At 25.6% G+C, this 14,897-nt stretch overlaps 1 protein-coding gene across 4 annotated transcripts; it reads left to right on the plus strand.

Annotated features, from left to right (window-relative positions):
- The first annotated feature begins 3,497 nt into the window (after positions 1-3,497).
- LOC112604374 (serine/threonine-protein kinase ULK3-like) lies at positions 3,498-8,375 on the plus strand. 4 transcript variants are annotated; one of them, XM_025353376.1, is made up of 7 exons: positions 3,498-3,854; positions 3,966-4,073; positions 4,381-4,747; positions 4,834-5,319; positions 6,047-6,214; positions 6,816-7,000; positions 7,104-7,379. In XM_025353376.1, the coding sequence occupies exons 2-7, from the start codon at positions 3,984-3,986 to the stop codon at positions 7,314-7,316; spliced, it is 1,509 nt and encodes a 502-aa protein (XP_025209161.1). In that variant the 5' UTR covers positions 3,498-3,854; positions 3,966-3,983; the 3' UTR covers positions 7,317-7,379. The 4 variants fall into 4 exon arrangements, with proteins under 4 accessions (XP_025209161.1, XP_025209163.1, XP_025209162.1 ...); XM_025353378.1 differs by lacking the exon at positions 3,498-3,854 and adding an exon at positions 8,264-8,375 and having other exon boundaries at positions 3,861-4,073; positions 7,104-7,218; XM_025353377.1 differs by lacking the exon at positions 3,498-3,854 and adding an exon at positions 7,400-7,534 and having other exon boundaries at positions 3,861-4,073; positions 7,104-7,218.
- Positions 8,376-14,897: the final 6,522 nt, after the last annotated feature.

Genomic DNA, 14,897 nt, shown 5'->3' on the forward strand with positions numbered 1-14,897 from the left:
TAATTTGTAGATATATTTTTCTAATTTTAATATTTTTTAAGTATGAAGAAAATTATATTTAAAACATAAATTCAGAACAGTCTGAATACTGTGATCTTAAAATAGAGTTAACATTATGTTTGTAAATAATGAATATGATAATTATAAATTTTCAATTATATGTAGTACAGGGTTTTATTGTTAAAAAACTCATTTTTTTTTTCAAATTCTATCAGTGTTCGGTATTGGTTATTCTTTTAGAATACCTCGTACTTAATAATATAATGCACAGTGATGGGCTAATTGTCTTCTATTTCAAATAATTGTACTTAATTATTATATTTCTGTGTTATATTATTCATATGTATTCTGTCTACTTACCATAAAATATTTACCAAACTTGAGAATCTTAATAATAGTTTTTTTAACCATTTAATTAATATCTATATTAATCAGAAGTGTTTGACAATGATGTAATTAAGTATGTTTGTGTGCAATAAGTTACGTTACCAAAATTTAATTTACATGTTTCTATGTTTCTTTGTTTTATTTTCTATTATTAAAATTTTATTGTGCCCATCACTTTGGAAAAATATTCCTTTGCTATATTTTAATTTTTAGTGTTAAAACGTAAATGTGTAATTTATTTGAATGATAAGTTTTTAATATATATGATTTATGTTTTACATTATTTAAAAATTAAATTAAATTTTTGATTACCTACTGTATTTTTTCCCCATAATTTTTTATTATTTGTTTAATTTAATTTTTGATAAATAAACAAACTGTTTAAGTAAAGCAATACATTACATTTACTGATATATTTAGTAGATATTCATGTAATCGAAATCTAAGCAATATGTTACTATAAGAAAATTAATGTGTGTGCATATAATATTATGTACATGTAGATAGAAACTAAACAGGTATACCTACTACCTAAGTAATATGTTTTTATACAGTTGATTAATTAATACAAAACAAATAAATACATTTTATTTTTTACAATGTTTATTTTTTAATCCTTCATTTGGCATAAATACATTGTCATGTGTGTGTGGCATGAGAATTAATACAGGTGACAAATAACTGGTATGACATTAAGTATGAATTTGTCCAATTGTCCATTGGAATTGGAAAAATTTAAGCTTCCAGTATACTTATACAGTTGTTACAACTTTTAAGTATAAATATAAAAGTTATTTTAGTTTTGATATTAGAGTGAATTGACTTATTATCAAACTTTTAATTAAGAACATATCTGTGTTCTCTCGTTGGTTTTTTATAATATTTTAATTTTTAAGTGAGTTAATAGCATTTTCAAGTATTAATATTTTTCATACTCATAACTCACTTAAAATTTAAAATATCGTAAAATACCAACAAGAGAGTACAGATAATGTTCTTAATTAAAAATTTGATAACAGGTCAATTTACTCTTATATCAAAACTAAAAACACACTATTGAAATTGGTTAACAAAAATTCACCGAGTCATACATATGTAAGACAGAGACAACACATGCAGGTGCGACGTCCTCTTAATGATTCATTTATCTAAGTAATAGTTATAATTTTTGATTTAAAATATCAGTTTAACAAAGTTTTATGGTTGTAACCTCTGAAATAAAAAAATTATCATAGAGAACTGAAGGAAAATGTGCATTCATTTTAAAAGTATTAAACAAGAATTAATATAAGATGTCATAGATTGAAATGATCTGATTTCATCTTCGTTAAAAAAAAAAAATAAAACAATATTGTCTTGACATATTTTTAAATACACTACACACATGTAATACTACATGTATATAATAGTTTTTAGCATAAAGGCTTACTTTACAGACAGCTTTTACCTGCTCATATTTCTTAATTAAATCTTAACTCAACAATTGTACTTTTTTAGTTTGACAGTTAAATTATTTTTCTTCTTACTTTTATATAAATGATACAAGCAAAGATGCCACAAATAATTGACCTTTTGCCTCTTACTACACCTATTTAATATTATTAGTGCTAACATGTCATATACAATTATGTAGGATTTACTTAAAAAACCTAGGTATTCTCATTAAATTTTCAAAGAACACATTTCTATTTCCTCTGGTATAAAATATTTAAGATGTTCTTGATAAGACACTAATCTGGATTTATTATTTAAAGGCAACAAGAAAAAACTAAATAGTCCAATCGTTGATCATTCCAATCAATAACTATGTTTTGTTGTTTCTGCACCCAGTTTACATATTATTAGGGTTAGGATGTTTATGACTTTTGTATATTTTTTTTTTAGTCGTACACATAGCAAACCCAGTAATAAATTCGTTTTGTATGGCATAGAATCAGATATTATATTCAATTTTATTTTGCATATTTTTGCATATTTAGGGATTTTTATGAATAAATGCATATTCTGCCAAAAATGTGTAAATAAATGCATATTTTGTCCAAAAAATAACTTAAATATAATATAAACATCAATATGTACCTATAGATAGGCATTGTTGGTTTCATAACTAACGAAAACGAGAAAAACGTGTAGTTTATATTATTAACTTATTTTTATTACGTATTTATCTTTACTATAACTCTACGTTTATTAATCATTATAATCATGTTTATGAAAGATGATCGCGATAGTGTGGTGATGCATATATTTTTAATTTCAAAAATCTCATATTTGTATGTATTTGTATTTAAAAATACAAATATATATATTTATATTAATATATATATTTTTTTTTTTTTATTTGTATTTTTATTTAAGTCTAAAGTTATAAAAATAGTATTGTAAATTGATTAGAAATAGATTTTGGATTAATACCTAATAAAGTAATTTAAAAAAGACATTTAATTTTTTTCAAGGGCATTTTTTAATATTTATTGTGCATGTTTTCATGCATTTTTTAGTGTTTTTAAGGTCATTTACATTCTAACCATACATATTATATTTAACGATATGCTTTGTAATGATTTTAAAACAGAAGCAGTATCTGCTACCAAATACTACTTCAAATTTCATTCAAAATTATCAATACATCCAAACCCTTTAAACACATACTTTTGACAAAATATCCCAATTAGGTGGTAATAATTAATTAATTAATAAGTGTAGTTTGAACACATTTACATTCCGTAATTATAAAATATTATTATTAAGTATAATGACACAGAAGACAAAACTAATACTTAAACAAAAAAAATAATGGCACTTATTAATATTTTTGTGAATTGAATTATTTTTTTGTTATTTTTCTAACTTTCAATCTTTATTTCAAACATAATATAGTGTTATATAATATGCAAATCATAGAATTTAGAGACTAAGAGTAGGTATCTAACTAACTAAGAATTTACATAAAAATGCAAGGAAGAGATGGCTGATGAACCACGAACGATAATTTTTTTCTTATCGACTTCGAAATTTCTTTCATCATGTTGGACACCCTGGTAACAACAACCCTCGCGTTATCAATTTTATGGCGCATTTTTACGGTAATCAATTCTAACGTGAAATTTAGAAACCGGAAAGGAAGTCGTAACCACGTCTCTAGTATAGTGTATACCCACTTTCTATAGTTATAACTTATATAATATATAGTCATAACTCATAACTCGTTATTCGTCTATTACTCTATTACTGTCTGCTCGTAAGACGCGATTATCTACTTGCTAGGCAGTGGTCTGGCCACTCGGAAATCACTTTGTTATTTTTACAAGATGACGATAATTCAATCTAAGTATTTGAACTATAGTAATGATGTTGATTATTTTTTAGTTGTAACAAGACGTGAATAGTGAATACTCGTTATGATAAACATTTTAAGAATTAAAGTGCTGTGACATTGATTTATGTTAAAAATAAATAAATATTATGTAAGCTCTTTGTGTTCGATCATTTTAATTATTAAGTTTATGTGATGATTAATTGCGACGAATGTTAATAGTGTTCTTGATATTTTTACGAACAACGTTTTATGTCTGCAGATAGATAATTAATAAAAAATGTCTGCCTTTCCACAAGTCGAGGGTTATCAAATAATTAAAAATATCGGAAAAGGAAGCACGTCAACTGTGTATCTAGCTCACGTTAAGGTACCTACTTATATTTAAATTTTAAATATATTCTAAGTTGCAATTAATTTTTGGTTGATTGGAGAAACTTGGACTAAGTACCTGGTATGTACTCGGATCATTTCATTATTAATTTGATCTTGAAATGAGTGTTAGACAGAATATTTCAAATAAGATGTATATTTACATCTTTGATTTTGTTTTGAATACTGTTCTCAGTTCATTAAATATTGTTCTTTATTTCCATATGTGTCATCAGTAATCGCTAATGCAGTTAATTTATTGTTATGAAAATTATTTTATTTATGGTTATTGTTTTTATTTTTAGGAGAAAACCAAAAATATGGTTGCAATAAAAGTTATAGAACGCAATAAATTGTCCAAGAGTGCAGAAGATGCTGTAGTAACTGAAATAGGAGTGATGAAAAAATTTAAACATAAACATATTGTTCAAATGATCGACTTTATATGGGATCGTAAAAATATTTACATTATACTGGAACATTGTGACGGGGGTGATTTGTCAACATTTATTAAACAACGTAAAAAACTATCCGAAAAAGTATGCCGTAAATTCATGCAACAATTAGCCTTAGCTCTGCAGTTCTTAAGGTCTCATAATGTTTCTCATCTTGATCTCAAACCACAAAATTTACTCCTAATGAGGTCACCACAGCTAACTTTGAAAGTTGGAGGTTTGTACTTACAGTTATTTTTGTTCAAGTATTTAATTTATTTTTGTGTTTTATAATTTATTAGAAATTTTAATGTTTGGTTCTAGATTTTGGTTTAGCAAATTTTATGAGTGAAAAAACTCAAATGGAAAATATTCGTGGTTCACCTCTATATATGGCTCCTGAAATGTTACTACATAATCGATATGATGTTAAAGCAGATCTTTGGTCAGTTGGAGTGATTGCTTATGAATGTATATTTGGGCATGCTCCATACGCTTCAGACTCTATTAAAGATTTATGTGAGAAGGTTAAAAAAGTCTTACCAATAGAAATACCATCTAATCAAGTCAGTCCAGAGTGTAGAGATTTATTATTGGGTCTTCTCAAACACAATCCATCTGAACGAATGAGTTATTGTCAGTTTTTTAAACACCCATTTGTAGATTTAGATCATATGCCTACTACTGAATCATACGCTAAAGGACTTGAAGCTATTCACCAGGCAGTTCAACTAGATTCTGAAAAGCAATATAAAGCTGCATTTAGTAAATATTGCATAGGTTTGCAGTATTTGATTCCTTGTTCTCGAAGTAAGAATTTAGGATTTATAATTTTAATATTTATTAATTTACTATAGTTAAATATAAAATATGGGTAAATAAAGGAGATAACACAGTTAATTTATGAATTCATAAAAACAGTTACTTTTTGTTTTATGCTTTAAATAACATGAATTACTCATTAAAGCAAGGATGAGTGGAACTTTTTTATAATTTTTGACCCAAGAATTACAATATTTAAGGTAATAGTTAATGTATTTTTACACTCCCCTCCCCCCCCCCCAAAAAAAAAAAAAAAAATTTAGTTAATTTTTCATTGTACTCAAATTCAGATTTGAACTAACATTTTTCTTCCACTTTTTAAGTTTGAGATGTTTGAAAGTTTTAAGAATTTGAGAATCCTTCAGCTTATTTTAGTAGTAGTAAATTAGATATGTTTACATCATACCTCTTGTCTTAGATTACAAAATAATTCAATAAAACCAATTTTATGTTTTATATTGTATGTTAGTTAAATAGAAATAATACATATATGAATATGAAGGCCTTTATAATTAGTTTTAAATTGTCTTATTTTCATTATTGAAATTAAATGTTTTGTGAACATCTTAGAGCTACAAATTCATTCAAGAATTGAAAATTGAATGTCAAAAAAAAGTATTGAAGATATTTAGATAATAATTTTTTTATTATTAAACAAAAAGAAAATGCAATACTTAAGAAACTGATATTATATTAATTCATACATTTTGTGTAGACGAACCCGATAAAATTAAAAAAGAAGCATTTCAAATAAAACTGAATGAGTACATTAAGCGCGCAGAAGAATTGAAAGCCACTTTATATGTTTCAAAAATCAAAATTAATGAAGAAAAAGCAGACAACTTTTCAACATCATATGATGATGACCGTTATCCAACATTAAGTAAAAATTATAAATTTATTTAATTTACAAATTATAGTTGCAATATAATATTTAGAGATTTTGAAGCCAAACTCGTCTTTTTAATTATTTTTATTTTTACACTTAGACCAATTTGTTTAGACTTAAAAATAATAAACAAAGATTCTTATTTCGCTTAATATACCTTATACATTTTTCTTTATTATATGTATATTAACACATTAACTATCATATGACTACTCCCTGTATTCAATTATTTTCATTTATGGTTGCCGATGATCATATACAGCCATTCTCTTCACACCGTATGACCAACAGTGGTCGTAAATTCTACTTTTGTTTATATGGCTATATTTTTTTGGCGTTGTATTAATTTAAATATAAAAAACACCATAGAATAAAAATCATGAGAATTTGGTTGGTATTAAAATTATATTTATAGCAGTATTGAATCTAAAAATATCAGCATGAACATCCTAAAAAAAATCCATGTAAATATGCCTGGTATATAACAAAAATCTATTGCATGGCGGTTAACATATTAAAATCATTTTGTCAATTACAGCTTTTTATTATATTATTCAATATCCAGTATTGCATTGTATTGTTTACTTTTTTACAGCATCGTTATGTCAAAACACACCTCAATTAGCCAATGCAGTAGAAATTGCATTATCTGGTCAAATGTATTTAGTTGAAGGACAATATGAAGCAGCCTTCGAGAAGTATAAAATTAGTTTGAATTTATTGGAAAAGCTTTTAGAAAAAGAACCTCCGGGTATTCGATATAATTTACTTATCAAACAGGTAAGTTCATGAACATTAAACATATCAAAATTACTTAAAAACTATATAGTTTAAAATGTTGTTCATTAAAACTAAACTATATTTATGATTATTGATTTCTTAGGTGACTGATTGGACAAGTCAGTGTGAAAATGCTAAATCATTATTACAAGCTAAAGATCAAAAAGTTAATGATCAATCTATTGATGTTCCTGATGGATTTTCCTCAATATCCAAAGGTAAATCAGATAAGAAGTCTCCAAAATTGTTCCGTGTAGTTAGCAGACTAGTTCTGAGAACAAATAACAGAAGTAGTTTATCCCCTGAAAAAAAATAATACTCAACTATTTATATTAGCTTAAAAAAAACTAATATATAGTTTTTTTTTTCATATAATAATGTTTCATGCTATATTTGCAGGTAATTGCCTGTTAATGAGTTGCGCATGTTTGATTTTAAGTGTTGGCATTGTTTATATGTCCAATTATTTTATTTATATTTAATAAATATTATCTGTAAATTAAGAGGGTACAACATTAACAATTTTTAAGGTGTTCGATGTATAGATTATTATTTAAAAACAAAATGTAATGAAAATTGAACTAAAATTTTTTTTTAAGTTGAAAGAAATGTTTTAGTAATTTCCTAAACAATATAAATTTTTGATTGCTGTATTATTATAATATTTTTTGAACATGTTTTATTATTTAAACATTTTTTATTGATAGTAGTATCTATGATATCTGAATAATTTTTTTCTCCTCTTAATGCTAAAACCTATGTGGTACTATTTCTTGTGAAGTTTTCAAAATGTTATAATTTATGAAAAGAGTAGCTGATGAATAAATAAAGCTTATTGTCTCGTTAAAATTCCTGTATTGCAAATTATAAACGTTTAAATTATAAAATAAAATTTTACGAACAAAACGCTTCATATTTCTGATAAATTAAAGCTTAATATTGTACTTAGATGAGTAATTAATTGTGGTATTGATAATATGTATTGCAGCTATAATAAGTTACTGTTGCATTCTCTTAATCTTAAGATCTGTTAAATGATTTTGTGTTTTTATCAAGAAGACTGAAAATCATGTTAAATTGTTAAAATATGATGTAATAGTAAAAGTTATTTAATATTTTTCAAATATGTTCAATCAATGTACTATTAATTTTAAGAACGTTGTTATGTTTTTATAATTTTTTATAACTATTATATTTTATTTGAAATGTTAATTGTATGTATTTTTCAATTGGTTAAAAAATAAAATACATATTTTGTTTCAGAGTCCTGCGTAATTCAATGAATTGTAAAGGAATCTAAATGTTTTTTTTATCCTTTTTGACTTGGCTACATCTTTGAAATTCGACTATTCACTTATAGCATATTTTAGACTGTGATAACATGTTTGTGTTTATAAAATATTATTGTTTTATATATATATATATATATATATATATAGTTTTTAAATAAAACATACAAAATGTATTTTTTTTGTTTATTAATATTTTAATTTTCATGATTTATTTGAGACTTCTTTGCTATTACATTATATGTTAACTTTTATATTTATAAGTTACAATAATGTAATCAAGTATGATATTTTATCATAATTTATTTTTTTTTGAACAAATTGTATATTTTATTTTTTATTTAATTCATAATTTTCAATAGATGTTAAAAATTACAATTTATTTTTCTGTTAGTAACTTGATAAATTTAGTGGATGCAAACTGCAGCACTTGTGTTGAATTCATCTTACAAAATGTATATCATTAAAAATTTGTGTTCAGCAGTTCTAATTGTATGTAGTAAGGTTAAATAGACAATGGATCTATTAAAGTCTTACCTTTTGTCTATTATCAAACTTTATGGTTAGAACATTATCTATGTGTTCTCGTGGGGTTTACCAATATTTTTTAAACAATTTAAGGGAGTTATTTAATTTTAATATTTAACATGGGTACTCGTAACTAATTTAGAAATTAATATAGTTTATGTTCTTATCTTAAATTTGGTAATTGACCAATTTACTCTATAATTAAAGCTCATAACACAAAATTAAAATTGCTGAACACAAAATTGCTATATTGTACTTTTGTAAAAAAAAAAGACAATACATGAGTATTACTTATAGGTGAATATAAAAGTTGACTTGAGGGAGTTCCTCTGTAAGGTTTAGTTCTACAACACTCAACATATAATAGACTTTTTTATTATAAATGTAATTAAAATTACATTATAAATATACAAATTCAATAATGTATGCTTAATATTTATCATAGGAAATCAAATTAAGTTCTTTATACATTTGAACAAATACAAGTATGCCAATAGTATAACTTGTACTTACCTAAAACTCTACAATATATTGGGATATTAGCTGAAGTAAGATTATAATATTAGTGTCATCATTCAAATAATACTGACTGACTCAGTACAGCCATTGAGATCTAAATTTTTTAAATCTATTTGTATAAAAATAATCAACTTGTGATTGAGGTTGTTTTATCATAATATTATGCCTAAATCTTCCATTTCTTATTAGATATAAGATACTTATATAGGTACCATAAAATCCTATTCAGATTATATTTGAAATAAATAAATTACACAAATAAACAATCAATTATTTATATTATATTTACCTATAATTTAATAATATATATTATAGATATTTCAAAAGTTTATCTTATGTATACTAAATATGTTACCTAATCAAGTGTCTATCAAAAATACAATTTTTTTTTTTATTTGGTTTTTAAATAATCAATCACAATTTTCAATCTGAAGTAATTATATTTGGATAGTACTTTTCTGTGAATTCACCAGTTACTTGTAACTCCACCAAACTCAATATTCCGATTTGTTGGCATAGCCATAGTGTATTATTAGGTCCATAATTAACTAAATAAGCTGCGAACTTAGCAATTGAAATTTGGCTAGAAATAACAACGCCTTGTAAGCACTCAGCATGTCTACGTTGATTGTACGACATTGGTTTTGATGCTTAGGTATTTAAAACAATAAAAGAGGATGCTAAAGTGCTAAACTCACGCCAAAAGCCGTGTAAGTGATCATGAAACCCGCAGAAGCAGCGTTTTAGCAATCATGTCCGAATTCGGATCAAGTCCTAGGGCTGACGTGTGGTTTACAATGATGTTTCTAAATTTAATATTTTTGCTGGCCATTATGGTTCCTTGGATTTTAGAAACCTACTATAAAATCGCAAAATTTTTTTTGATATATTTGAACATGTCTGCGGGTATGCAATATGCATCGCTATAGAAACAACAGTGTGATTGATACAGAATATTAAGGTATATAAGTATATTATATATCATTATAGAAAGAATTTATTACTTTGATTTTCAACAGCTTTTCTGCAAATGCAAAGCCCACGCCATTCGTTCCGTCTACTACCAGTGCGCACTTTCCTTCGATATTCATAACTTTATCTGAACATGACGATTATGATGATGACGCTATGGTGCAATTCTTCCGGGCATTTCGGGAGATGGACCGAAAGTTTGAATGATCCGGGCAGCCATGTTGATATGACTTTGAGAGGAGTCTTTATTTGTGGTCATGAATATGAGGAAATTGCCTATACAAGGTATTAATCACGTTCAATATACCTAATGGCTAATATATAACCTAGCCGTTTAGGTTAATCTACCTAAAGTTTTTACGATAAACTTTAACAGAAAGCAGTGTATATCGTTAAGTCGACGACATTTTTAGAACAAACCTAGTAAGTACTGTTAATAATTGAAGATTGGTGTTGTGACAATTAAAAAAAATGTTGTGTTTGTCACATTTAAAAAAAATTATAAATATGATGTATTTATATTAATTTATTTTATAATATGCAAATCAGTATGTTCCTTTTTGTACATCATCAGTATTAAGTAGTGATACTAGTTATAGAAAGTTTGAGTCAAAGTTCATTGTTGGTATGGTTTATTTTATATTCATCCAATGGTATATTCAACCTTTAGGAAAAAAAAAAGGTTAATTAGGGTTTGTTCGAATAACTAGTGTAAATAGATAGTTATTATGTGACGGATAAGGTAAGTACCGACCCACTGAGTTTTAGAATGTTTTATTAAGCCATAACCCATAAAATTGGTTTATTTTGTTTAAAAAAAAATAAGTTTAATACTTAACCTACTCAAGCCCGGATTAAGGGGGGGCAGGAGGGGCCAAGTTCCCGGGGCCCACGTGTGTTAAGGAATAAGGGCCCATAGTTTTATCGGTTTAAAATTACATTAAGTGATAATTTGTACTTTTTATAGTACCTACAAAAATATTTTTATTTTTTTCTTGTTTGAGCTAACAGCCGATGGGGCCCGTTGAACGTGCATACCACCAATAGTATGGTAAGTGGGGACACATAGCGTCATAGCCAGGTTTGTGTTTGTTGGGAATAGGCATACATTTTGATATTACTGTATTTAAAAATAGAATTGGGAAAATTTGTTTATGTGACTGTCTCGGTCATGGATACTCATGATTCAGATACCTACCGACTAAACCTGTTTACATAAGCAAAACTTAATTTTATGTGTAAATATATATTTTAATAAAAATATATTATTTTTTAATATTTTTATCCTCATCAATCGTTATCATACTTAAATAAAAATGTTTAAATTTGTTTTATTGTATAATTTTATAATTTTAAAGAATTGTTTTTATTGACGGGGACCCACAACCATGTATTGGCCCCTGGGCCCCTGAAGCTCTTGATCCGGGCTTGATTACCTACTACCTAAAATATAGTACGGTCTCCAAGTTTAATGACAAGAAATAGTACTTAAAAATTGTATCATTATAATAGAGATGTTAACCCAAAGGAAATTTCAATAGATTACTACCTATTACTAACTGCCTAGTTTTTTTTTACCCGAAAAAATAGTTGATTCGCTATTGTTTGTATTTATTACTAGGTGTAGTAGGCATAACATAGTAGGCATAAGGTATTAATTTAAAAATATTTAAAGCACAATAAATTAATGTTTTCATCTTTCCGATGAAATTTTAATTATTTATAAAATGCTTATGGCATGTTAAAATATTTAGCATTATATGTGTGGCTGGTTATCCTAGAAAATTAATATGAGAAGCCGTGAAATATATATTATTATCATATGGTAATCTGTGTGTGTGAAACGAACGGTTCCACACGAAGGTGTTGTTTTCCGTGGGTTTTTGTGTAGGATCGATAAATCTATATAATATATATTATTTAAATATATATATATTTTTACATTGCACGTGTATATAATTTATATATTTTAATTAATATTTAAATTTTATTCACAGTTCGTGTCTCAGTGTCTTGTATCCGTAGAGACCATACGTCTTTCACGCACGGTTTTATAGCTCTTGATAGCAATGATAGCATTAACGCATTATCGCAGTAGTGTCTTAACGCTCCCGCCAGGTATGTACATTGCTTTATCATGTGTGGTACAAAGTGCACCAATTTAATAAATAGTATTGTGAAAAAATTGGGATAATTGCGATAAGCCCCTTTGCACGCACGCTAACAATTAACACTAATGAAAATGAATAATACATCAAATCATTTAAAAACAAATATTACGGAAAGATGCCAGTTCACATCACTCACAATTAAAAAAGCAGAATAGCTTCGGAACCCGTCTCTCAGTCACAGACATCCGAAATATACATTATCCCGTAATATACAGTATCCCGTAATATACAGTATCACGTAATATACAGTATCTCGAAATATACTTAATTTAACAGATTGTATAAATAAAGCAGCATCAAAAGTAGGACAACATGTTAGTAAAAAAAAAAAACAGAAGAATATATGATTTTGAGTAGATGAAAGCAACCGTTTTGTCAATTTATTAAAGAGATCATTTTGACTTAAAGAAGAAGAACAATTTAATCTGGAATAAATATTATTATGTGCTTACAAAATAATTAAACTCATGTGCACTGTCGCAAATAATGAAAAAACAATTTAATTATGTCTCTGATATGACGAGTTATACATACCTATATTGTATGGATCTAAAACTTGGCCACTTAGAAAAATGAATGAAAATAAATTCATTGTTTTTGAAATTATAATCGTCTAACATGCCGTCAATGGAATAAATAATATTTTCATGGTGAAAAAAAAATTAGATTATTAATTCGAATTAAGGAAAATTGGTTTAAACTGTACATGTAAATGTTGCAGCGTAAACTAGTTTGGTGGAAGTGTATTATACTAATACGGTTTTAGACGTGCATATTGTATGCTTATATCCTAAAACAAATTGATTCAATACGGATCAAGTTAATTCAAATTAATGGATGTATGTAAACAAGGTATATAAGTCTGATCTAATGGATAAGAAAAACAAAATACGGTAGAATAATTGTCGGTAATATTGAACGAATAAAGAGACTGCAGGTTATGGTAACTACATATTTTTATTGTTAGGTATAATGATAGTAATTTAAAAACAAATGATAAAAAAATTTATTAACCAGTATTTCTAATAATAATATTTAATAATGTCTTACAAAATTAGGGGAAAAGATAATGATAAAAAAATAACCACCAAAGTGTTATGGAGTTCATCGCTGTATTCGCTAATTTAGTCCAAAGACGGTACTGGATAGAAACAATATTGACAATAATATGCAATGGTATACGACGGACTGGACATAGTGAAACGTCGACAATAGGACCACTGTCCACTAGGTGTCTTGTTCATCGGCCGTACATTGGCGGTTGTCTATATTGACTTATACAAAATAAATAGGGAAGGAAACCACAGATATATACGACATGTACCTATGAAAGAGACAAACTCACGAGATTTATAACTAATTTATTTATTTTAATAAATGGTGTTTAATATTGTAAAATTAAAATATATATATTATTGCATAATATAAAAAAATTATTTTTATATTATTAAGTATTTTCATAAGTTAATTTTAATTTTATAATTGTTAATTATTATAGTCTATAGACAATACAATAGTGGTATACCGTATTATTGGTAGGTATTATTTAATCTATACTTAAAATGAGGGAAGCGTGTCAAACGTAAAGATATAAAATTATACATGATTAATTTATATTAAAAAAAAAATAAAATTTATAATATTAAAAAATATAATAAATATATATATATATTTTTATTATTTTTTTTTTATTTATTATAATTTTTTTAAATTAAATTAATTAATTAATTTTAAAATATAAATGATACATAATTAATTTATACTTTTGTTATCTCTTTAGATTGTTTAAAATTTTAAATAATTAAAAGTTTTCAAATTTGATACAACAACAAATTTTGTTACTATATATTTAGTAAAATATATTTACTAATCAATATTTTTTACCAAGTAGTTGTCAAATATCTTATTACTTATTAGCTATACCTATTAAACTTTAAAGTTTAAACTATAGTTTTAAGTATATCCATACGTTTTAAAATGCATAATTTTCTATATACCTATACATTGGTGTACAAAAAGTTATTGCAACTATTTTTTTATAGAATCGTAATTTAAATCTAATTTAAAAAGTTCTTTTAAAGTTAAAAGTAATTATACAATTGTTTATTTTTCATCAGATTTGTGGGATATTTATTTTATAATGTTATATACAAAAATAAATAGCATTTTTATTTATATTTTTAGGTTTAGGCAGGTATTTAAAGATAATTTTAATTAATTAATTACTTTATTCGTTGTGAAGCATAAACATAGTGATACATTTTTTATCATCATTATACTATATAGTTACTAATGAGTAATGATGTTAAAATAATATTAATAATAGTTTCTTTCTTTTTATAAGAAATATAATTCTATTTATAATAATTATTTATTTAGCATCCTTCAGATTCAAATGGGAATTTATTTCTTAATTGT

This window comes from Melanaphis sacchari, unplaced genomic scaffold (genome assembly GCF_002803265.2).
Source record: "Melanaphis sacchari strain LSU unplaced genomic scaffold, SCAv2.0 Contig11_pilon_pilon, whole genome shotgun sequence".
Taxonomy (NCBI): domain Eukaryota; kingdom Metazoa; phylum Arthropoda; class Insecta; order Hemiptera; family Aphididae; genus Melanaphis; species Melanaphis sacchari.